Source organism: Telopea speciosissima, chromosome 7 (genome assembly GCF_018873765.1).
Source record: "Telopea speciosissima isolate NSW1024214 ecotype Mountain lineage chromosome 7, Tspe_v1, whole genome shotgun sequence".
Classification (NCBI taxonomy): Eukaryota; Viridiplantae; Streptophyta; class Magnoliopsida; order Proteales; family Proteaceae; genus Telopea; species Telopea speciosissima.
In genome coordinates this window covers 56,409,977-56,420,344 of record NC_057922.1, presented here as the reverse complement: position 1 = coordinate 56,420,344, position 10,368 = coordinate 56,409,977, and the positions used below count along the sequence as shown (strand labels likewise).

Genomic DNA, 10,368 nt, shown 5'->3' with positions numbered 1-10,368 from the left:
GTTGGTTGTTTACTAAGAATGTGGGTCGGTGCGATCGACCAAAACATTGGCTAGACTGGGATCACTAGACTTCCAATCTCCCAGATTGCACAACATTGAGGAGGACAATTATTTGACAATATTCTTTCGATAGAAATACAAACCATGTTCTTTTCTGAAAACAAAATCAAAGAAAAACAAAATAAAGAGAAAAAGGAAATTAATGCGGGGGGAAAAAGCGACTACCAGAGAACAGAACAGAAAAATCAAGGCAATCAAAAACAGAGACCAAAACAGTTCTCCACCGGGCTGAAGAATGAAGCAGCGCACTCCATCCACCAATTTGTTGTTTCTGCTCTTCATATCAGTTCCACACCTAGCTCAGACTCTACAAGAAATTTCCCATTAGTGGAGGTCTGAGGATGTTCAATCCATCAGCCGCTCTTGTTAGCATAATGACGGGGCTCATCGTTGTCCATGTAATTCCCTTCTGGATAGTCCTGCACAGAACCCTTTGCAGCACCTGCATTGTTGCCTGGATTGCTACCATACTGATCATAACCAAAAGCCATACCTGAGCTGCCACCATAAGAGCCAGTTGCATGGCTACCATCTCCACCCATAGAGGAAGCACGACTAACAAAATTATCACTACCACCACCACCACCACCACCTGCAACATCATAGCCTCCACCACTGGCGCTGCCACCATAAGAGCCAGTTGCATAGCTACCATCTCCACCCATAGAGGAAGCATGACTAACAAAATTATCACCACCACCACCACCACCACCACCTGCAATATCATAGCTTCCACCATTGGCGCTGCCTCCAAACCCAGCAACATTTCTACCACCAAAGCCACTTCCACCATCACTTGTGGCACCATAATCCCTACCACTGCTATAGTTGCCAGCACCACCATAACCACTGCCTCCGCCTCCATAACTGCTGCCCCCTCCACTCTCATAGCTGTTATCACCACCATATGCACCTCCACCACCATAGCCACCACCACCATAGCCACCGCCTCCACCTCCATATCCACCACTGTGGAACCCTCCTGCCCTATCTGTCGCATAGTTCACTTTTACCCTTCGGCCATCAAGATCCTGTGGAAAATGCATTGTCGGTCAATAGATTTTTGGGGGAGGCTAAGTCCAAACAAAATAAGACTACGTGTTTAAGAGTATATAAGAAATCCAACTTTAGGTGCACAAATAGGCCTCTCGTAGATGAGAGGTAAGTTTTAAAACCCCTTAAGTCTGACACTAACTAGTTCACATATTTTACAGTAAAATAAACCAATTAGCATGTAGTAAACTTCCATCTGTGAAGGAAAACAATAAAAGGAGGCACATGATCAACATGTGTTTATGTAGTAAGATTTTAATGTAGTAAGATGCATAGTTCCTGCAGTGCCAAAGCAAACCAGGTGATGACCAGGCATCATGGTGACTAAGCAACTCTGATGCAAACACAAGTTCCATACCCTAAATTAGGATCGCAGCTCAGGCCCTTAAAAGTGAAGGGAACAAATAATTGGGTCAAACTGCAATTAAATTTGAAAGTATAGGGCCTTCAGAATCAAATAGGAGAATTGCCCTTCTTCTTCATGATTCCAACAGAACCATGAAAGTAGCCAAGGTAGAAAAGATTCATCAAGTGAACTACGACTTCATTAAACTCAACCAAATCAGAATAGGACTTGACCAACAGAATCGCCTTAGATTTATAACGACACTAGGAATGAATCGATGGGTCAGTTGCAGAAATTTCAGATAACAGATCATGAATTTAAATTTGTAATTTCAGACTTGAAACCAGGAATAAGTCTTATAGTTTCAGAGAGATCCGTAATTAAATCTCAAACATCAAACCTGGAAAGGATCAGCCTTATTATGAAGAAATTGCAAGCAAACAAATAAACTGAAACTAGGCTAGAAAACAGACATTCCGCCATCCTTAGAAACAAAGAAAAAAATAATAGAAGAATAAGAGACCCTTAGAGTAGTAAAAGGAAAATAGGATAGGATTATGGGAGAGATCAAACCTGGAAAACAAAATGAAAAAACAGAGAGCAGAAAATAAGCTTGCGCACCATAGTTGTAGGCACAGCTACGGAAAAAAAAATATCATTCCATGCATCAAATATCGTGGGCAAGGATATTACAAACAGTTGTTTTAAAGAAAACCTAAAACACACTTCTAATCTGACTAGGAATGGAGAGTCCTACTTCCTAATAGCAACCACAACCCAAATACGAAAACAAACTCCGAAAGGAAACATCCCACGTAAAGTGAGAGAGTTTAACATAAACTAAACAATTTTAAATAAACGAGCAATTAACACTAGGCCCATAAGATGGGCTGAACTAAGTCCACGAACTGGCCTAGACTTAGGCCCTGCTGATAGGGAGACACTATGAGGAAACATGGCCAATAAAGGACTGGTTCATTTTCCTCTTCTGGCGGGAGTAAGTGGGATACTCACTTCTTGCATCAAGCTCCCAACAGGAGAAGGCAAACACTATATTGTGAGCCATTATTTGTTAAGAAATTTATAGAAAGATTTAAACATATTTCACAATCCTCAAGGTCCAAAAGGGCTTAAGTGTGTAAAATACAAAAATTTAAGTGTCCTAACAAATGTAAAGCCCCTCCACCCAAGCCAAACAGCTTTAGGATTCAGATTCAGGGAGATGATGACAATGGTAGCACTGATGATCCAGCTATGACCTTCCCCCCCCCCCCCTCCCTCCCTCCCTCCTCTTCCTCCTCTTCTTATTAAGTTTTTCTTTGAATTCTCTCTTTCTTTCTTTCTTCTCCTTGCCAGGTCAAATTGATACTTAGGACAACCAAATGCCTTGAGTCACACCTTGAGCATTAGGAACCACTTTGGCAACACCTCGACAACTATGGCACTGTGTCTGGTTATCATGTTAATTACATCTTGTTATTTAGCGCCTAATACCTATAATCTGCTATGAAATTTATTTAATGTGGCCATGGCAACACATCCTCACACAATTGCAACATCTCACATAATTGACCTTACATACATCCCTGTTACAAATGAAGACTATAATACGAGTCACTACTATTACCTGCCCATCCAAAGCCTGAATGGCACTAGAAGCCTCCTCGGTAGATGTGTAACTAACAAAGCCAAAGCCTCGGGATCTACCTGTTTCGCGGTCCATGATCACTCTCGCTGCATGAAATATTATGTTGCCAAAATCAATTGCCAAAGGAAAACATAGTAAAGCAAACCATACTAAAAACGGAAATATAAACAGACATTTGGACATATAAAGCAGATGTTATTGGCTTTGTGACAAACTCAGGATGAAAAGCTCCACTCCACATTTCTTCCAAATATATTCTTCTGCTACCAATTTGAACTCTAATACCCCTTTAGTTCTTATGGGGGGTGGGGGCGGGGGGTTGGCAGTAATAAATTTGGGGGAGGTTGAAAGACTAAGTCAACACGTGACTCAAGAGAATCAGTCATTGGATTAATCTCTAACTCTTGAGATAAGACTATCCAACTCACCTTTGTAATCACTAACTGTTGAGGATAAGAGTTCCCAACGTACAGAACTCTTATACTTAACTTGTAAACAAGTTATAAATACAATACACAAGCCTCTACCAATTAGTAAGCTAAAACTCTAGAATACTTGCAATACTTTTATGGTATCCGAGCCTTTGATTTCAAAATGTCAAACACGGCTACCTCCTCCCCTTTCCCCATTACCAACCTATCAAACCTAGTTGCCGTCAAACTCGATGGAAACAACTACCTCCTTTGGAAGGAACAGCTCGAGTCCATCTTCATCTCCTGTGACCTTCTGGGTCATGTCGATGGCTTTACACCAGCACCAAATCAACACCTACAACCTACTGATGGATCATCAACCAACAATACACCTTCTGCAAATCCAGAATTCCTTGCTTGGCGGAAAACGGATCACTTTGTGCATGCCTGCATCAACGCTACACTTAGTGAATCCCTATCTTCTCATATACTCGGACTTCACTCTGCCAAGCAAGTATGGGATGCTCTTGCAGAGCTATTCCAGCAGCAATCTACAGTCCGGAAATCTCATCTTCGAAGTGAACTTCACAGCATTAGCAGAGGGTCTTCAACAATCACAGAGTATCTACACAAAGTGAAGTCTCTTGCTGACTCTTTAGCTGCCATTGATGAAAACTTTTGCTGAAGGGTTGTGTGTAAAGGATGTGCTAACAGGAAAACTTTTGCTGAAGGGTCCTCTCAAGGGTAATCTGTACACTTGGCCACTCACTGCAAAAGCATCAATGGCCTACTTCAGTACTGAAGAACCAACTGCAGTGTGGCATCAACGTCTAGGACACCCATCCACCACCATTCTTCACCAAGTACATGTTGCTGCTCCATTTCTTGCCATTCCCAAGCTGAAGAATAAATATGTTTGTGCTCCTTGTCAAATGGGCAAACATCACAAGCTTCCTTTTTCTTTGTCCACTCGGCAAACATCGACACCATTAGAACTTGTTCATTGTGACATTTGGGGGCCTACTGCCCATTTATCTATTAGTGGATTCAATTCTTATATCATTTTTATTGATGATTTTAGTCGATTTACTTGGTTCTATCCATTGCGTTACAAATCCGGAGCACTTCACTGTTTTCAGCACTTCAAAAGTATGGCAGAAAATATTCACAACACAACAATCAAATATTTTCAGAGTGATGGTGCATTTGAACGCACTCGTGGCCCTTTTCAAAAATATATTGAAGACTGCGGCATTGTTCCTCGGATATCTTGTCCCCATACACCGGAGCAAAATGGAGTTTCCGAGCGAAAACACAGACACATAACAGAAATGGGTCTTTCCCTACTATATCAAGCTCACATGCCAAAGAAGTATTGGTTGGAAGCATTTACAACAGCAGTGTATCTCATAAATCGGTTACCTACACCGGTTTTACAGGGCAAATCTCCTCATGAAGTCCTCTTTGGAACTAAACCAGATTACAATGCATTACGGGTGTTTGGCTGCCAGTGTTTTCCAAACTTACGCCCTTATAGAGAAGACAAGTTATCACCCAAGTCACTCTCATGCGTATTTTTAGGGTATAGCCTTTATCACAAAGGATATAAATGCTTAGATACAAGCACTGGTCGTCTCTATACCTCACGACATGTGCGGTTCAATGAAACTATTTTTCCATTTCAAAAGGCTGTACCAGATTCCATCTCCACCACAACACATTTCCCTAAATCAATCATTCTCACCCTACCAAGTCCATCCCTACCACTCCCTCATAATCCAACACCTACTACTACATCTACTTCAAACCAATCTGCCTCCCCATCACAATCCACTCAGTCAAATACACCCACCACTCCACCGCCAATACCACCATCACAACCCTAACTACCACCACCACAACCGCTTCTACCTACCCATACTATGCTAACCCGCAGTCAAACCGGAACCCGTCGACCTAAAATCCCTATGTCTCTTCTTCACATTCGACATCCTATTCCCACTGCTCTTATAGCCCAAAATACCTCCGCACTCCATGAACCTACCACATACAGAGAGGCCTCTAAGCACCCAGTCTGGGTTGTTGCTATGGATACTGAGTATGAAGCACTTCTGAAAAATCACACATGGAAATTGGTCCCCCCATCCCAAGGCATGAACATAGTTGGTTGCAAATGGGTCTATCGGGTTAAGACTAAGAGTGATGGCTCCATTGAGAGATATAAAGCCCGCTTGGTTGCAAAAGGATTCCATCAACAACCTGGAATCGACTTCACCGACACTTTCAGCCCGGTTGTCAAACCAGCAACAATTCGCCTTGTATTATCCATTGCTGTCTCACTTGGCTGGTCTATACGACAACTCGACGTCAAGAATGCATTCTTACTTGGCAACTTAAGTGAAGCTGTGTACATGCATCAGCCTCAAGGATATGTTGATCCCTCGGCTCCGACATATGTCTGCCGCCTTAATAAGGCACTTTATGGCCTACGACAAGCACCACGTGCTTGGTATACCAAGTTCAGTAGCTACCTTTTTCAAGAGGGCTTCAAACAAAGCTTGGCCGATACCTCTATGTTTACGTACAAGGGTCCTACTGGAATGCTAGTATTACTCCTCTACGTGGACGACATAATTTTCACTGGTGATAATACAACCCTATTAAACACTACTATCACTCGGCTGGGTAACAACTTTGCTATGTCTGATCTTGGAGATCTCCATTATTTCTTAGGTATAGAGGCCAAGCGCAATTCACAAGGCATGCTCCTCACTCAAACTAAGTATGCGCTAGACTTGTTGCAGCGCACCGGAATGACAACTTGCCGGCCGATCAATAGTCCTGTTGCCACTGGCAACAAACTATCATCTTACCAAGGTGAACCATTATCAGATCCTCACGAGTATCGTCAGATTGTTGGTGCTCTACAATACATGACTATGACCCGTCCTGATATCTCATATGCTATCAACCAAGTGTGCCAATATATGCACCGCCCCACATCAGATCATCTAGTGGCTGTTAAGCGTATCTTACGTTACCTTAAGTCAACACTAGGGGCTGGAATTACCATTAAATCAAGTTCCTTGAACCTATTGGGTGCCTACACTGATGCAGATTGGGCTGGATGTCCCGATACACGTCGTTCGACAACTGGTTTTTGCACATTCTTGGGAACCAATCTTATTTCATGGGGTTCCAAGAAACAACCAACTGTCTCACGATCAAGTGCAGAGGCTGAGTACAAGGCATTGGCGGTCACTGTGTCTGAGCTACTGTGGTTATCTTATCTCTTGCGAGATCTTCATAGGGATGTCCAAACACCAATGCTAGTCTGTTGTGATAGTCTCTCTGCCACTCAAATGGCTGCAAATCCAATCCTTCACGCCAGAACAAAGCACATTGAGGTTGATTACCACTTTGTGAGGGACTTAGTGGTCAACAACAAACTAAAAGTTCACTTTGTGCGCTCTCAAGAGCAACTAGCTGACATCTTCACAAAAGGCCTTCCAACACCACTCTTCAAGCACCATTGTGCCAAACTACTGTGGCTACCGCCCAATAGTTTGTGGGGGGATGAAAGACTAAGCCAACACGTGACTCAAGAGAATCAGTCATTGGATTAATCTCTAACTCTTGAGATAAGACTATCCAACTCACCTTTGTAATCACTAACTGTTGAGGATAAGAGTTCCCAACGTACAGAACTCTTATACTTAACTTGTAAACAAGTTATAAATACAATACACAAGCCTCTACCAATTAGTAAGCTAAAACTCTAGAATACTTGCAATACTTTTAGAGGTGCTGAGGGAGGTTAAAAGAAACGAACCTTCAATGACCTCTCCATAAGCGGTGAATGCTTCTCTCAAGTTTTGGTCATCTGTGTTATATGAAAGGCCTGGAAGCAATAAAATAAGAACAAGAAACAAGAATCATAAAAAAGGAATAAAACTGCAACCAAAAAGGTTGATTGTACGCACCTCCAACAAAGACTTTTGATGATGACATGCATCTTATGGCTTGGAAAATAGAAGGACTGGATGCTGACAATTCTGACTTGGCATATCTGCTTAGATTCTGCTTAAGTAGATTTCCCACTTTACTAATGAAAGCCATGGTTAGAACCTGGATAAATGAACAAAAGTCAACCATCATACCTTCTATTCAAATAAAAGTTGAAAATCTTATGAAGAACAATGTAGTCTCCCCCTAAATCCCAAAGTAGTGGCTCAGTGCCACAACGATGTAGAAAAGACTGATGCAGCGATTTAGCATCACCCACCCAGCTCTAAATATGCCAAGATCAATGGCAGAACCAACTAAGTAAACCCAAAGATTGAAACCCAATAAACACCATCACTCATAAGAAACTCATTTCGCCTGTGGAGGTGTCTGTCAGCTGAAAGGTAAAAGCTTCAGGGGAAAAAAACAAACCCTAAAAGCATCATCAAAAGCAACAAATAGTAGTTTAAAAATCGCAATGAAAGTCAACTGCAAACTAATTAAACCTAGAACTTGAATACGGCGGATCCAAGAGTAGTTCAAAAAATCCCAACGAAAGTCAAAACTGCAAACTAATTTACCCAGAACTTGAATACAGAGGATCCATGAGAGGTGCAAACTCAGTTGGCAGAGAGGGGAAGGTGTACTTACGAAACGAAAGAGTTTAAAGAAACTGAAAATGAAATGAAGAGCTTCTTCGGTTTCAAAGATGCTCAATGAGTCATGAGAGGACCGTAACGGAGGACATACCTTGAAGAGGTTCCTCGAGGTGTAATGCTGCTAAACCCCTTCTCCTTTCTTAAACCCTTTCTAAGTTTTGATCAGAAGAGGGTTTACGAAATGCCAGCAGGGGTATTTATTACCTGTGTGAATTATTCTGCGCCGTTCAAGACTCAATTTGACTTCCCCGACCGTTGGATAAAGGGAGTGAGTTAACGAACTTTGTCGAATTTATTTGGACCGAGTTTTCCTTGAAGTTTTCTTTTTTGGGTAATAAAATTTAGGGAGAATGTATTCGGTGCCAGGGGCGCGGGCTGTGCCAGACACATGGGTGAAATGATCACCCTGCCCCCTGAATGGCAGGCCCATGTGTCTGGGTGGAGGCTAGCGCAGCACAGAGAACATCAGCCCTAAAATTTATTAACGAAGGAACAAAGTTCTTGAGGAAACCGCATACAAAAGAAGAAAAATAAAAAAAGGAGGGGAATCATGCCATGCAATATGATGATGTAAATGGGAACCCTGAGAGGCAAGACGATCAGCAAGCGCGAAGTGCATGCAAGAAGATAACTCTGTCAAACTTGAGGGAGAACTACCAACAGTCTCAAATAATGGCAGAGATTCTCCAAGGGATTGATTTTGTAGACTTGTTGAGAATGTTAATAACCAGAAGATTATCTCCTTCAATGATCAGGTTCTTGACATTCATGCTTGATGCCATAGAGAGGGCGAACTTTATGGCCAGAGCTTCCCTGACTAAAGCATAGTTCCAACCAATCTCAATAGAGAAACATGTAATGAAGATGCATTAGGAGATCTACAAACACCACCTATTGTTGCCTTCCCTGGATTACCAAGGCTAGCCCCATCCACGTTGAATTTTACAAAATTGCTTGGGGAAGGAATCCACTTAACCAGGCAACGACTAGGGGCTCCTTTGTTTTTTTTTTATTTTTTATTTTTTTTTTGTTTTGATAGGTAACTACTTAACCAGGCGACGACTAGGGACTCTTGGTTGAATGAAACCTGGAACTTGATCCCTAGCCGATGCCATAGCTCTGAGGATAATTGCGTTGTAGCTGAACCTACCTTGCCTAAAGGTCATGTCCCAGTAGTTGTTCAAAATATGCCAAATCACACTGCAGAAAAAGGATACCTGAATCCTTTCATCTCCACTGCTCGCATGTTGAGAATTGATTATAGAAATGACTCTAGCAGTCAAGTTGTGAGTGGAAAAAATGTCATGGAAACCAACCTGTCTCCACAAGTCATTAATAATCGGGCATTCTAAAAATAAATGGTTTGCATATTGATTCGAGTGGTGGCAAATGTTGCATAGAGGGTCAAGGTTGGAACCTCTAGAGTTTAAAAGATCAGGAAGGGGAAGCTTTTTATGCAGCATCTTCCAAATAAGATGTTGGATTTTTGGGGTAGTAGGGAGGTACCAAACCTTAAGCCATAGAGGATTTGAGGGAGGGGAACAACCAGTGATAGCAAGGTTGTAAGCTGAGGCAACAGTGAACTCACCATTAGAGGTGGGTCCCCAGACAAAGCGATCGTCTTGGGGAAAAATAGGAAGAGGGATTGAGAGGATAATAAATGCTATGTCAGGAGGCCACCATCGAAAAACCTCCTCTCTATGCCAAGACCAAGATTGGGGATCAATGAAATAATCCACTGAATTAGGAGCATTGAGCGGCAGAGGGAAGGGAGCAGCGAGAGGAGGATGGTTAGGAATCCAGTGATCTAACCAGGGATTGATGAGGCGACCGTTTCCAACTTGAAAGAAAATTTCCTTATGAAGAAGATCTCTAGTGGAACAGACTGACTTCCAGCCCCAAGATGATTTAGCTGGACACATTGCATGGAGAAAGGATGTAGAGGGGAAATATTTTGCTTTCATGAGAGTAAACCAGAAAGAACGGGGAGAGTGAAGGAGTTCCCAACCCTTTTTAGCAAGAAGAGCTTGATTCATTGAAGCGGGCAGTTTAATATTCAAACCTCCACACCTCTTGTGAAGACAGATGGTATTCTAAGAAATGGTAGGAACAAGAGAACGGTTACAGCTTGATCGAAAAAAGGATCAACTTGCAGAATCCAAAGCTTTTACATGGTGTAAAGGG

The 10,368-nt window shown here is 42.2% G+C and overlaps 1 protein-coding gene across 1 annotated transcript; it reads right to left on the bottom strand.

Moving 5' to 3' along the window:
• Positions 1–373: 373 nt before the first annotated feature.
• On the bottom strand, positions 374–8,388 carry LOC122668825 (glycine-rich RNA-binding protein blt801-like). The gene is made up of 6 exons (XM_043865365.1): positions 8,276–8,388; positions 7,504–7,648; positions 7,353–7,421; positions 3,087–3,193; positions 785–1,091; positions 374–652 (listed from the first exon to the last, which is right to left on the bottom strand). Exons 2-6 carry the CDS (start codon positions 7,637–7,639, stop codon positions 414–416), a joined length of 858 nt encoding a protein of 285 aa, XP_043721300.1. The 5' UTR covers positions 7,640–7,648; positions 8,276–8,388; the 3' UTR covers positions 374–413.
• Positions 8,389–10,368: the final 1,980 nt, after the last annotated feature.

What these genes read in the sequence shown, in the direction of transcription:
- LOC122668825 (XM_043865365.1), bottom strand. Translation starts at nt 7,639, where the DNA reads ATGGCTTTCATTAGTAAAGTGGGAAATCTACTTAAGCAGAATCTAAGC. An exon ending in ATCAAAAGTCTTTGTTGGAG is followed by an intron (nt 7,422 to 7,503) that starts GTGCGTACAATC and finishes TATTGCTTCCAG; the next exon opens with GCCTTTCATATAACACAGAT. An exon ending in CGCCAATGGTGGAAGCTATG is followed by an intron (nt 653 to 784) that starts ATATTGCAGGTG and finishes ATGATGTTGCAG; the next exon opens with GTGGTGGTGGTGGTGGTGGT.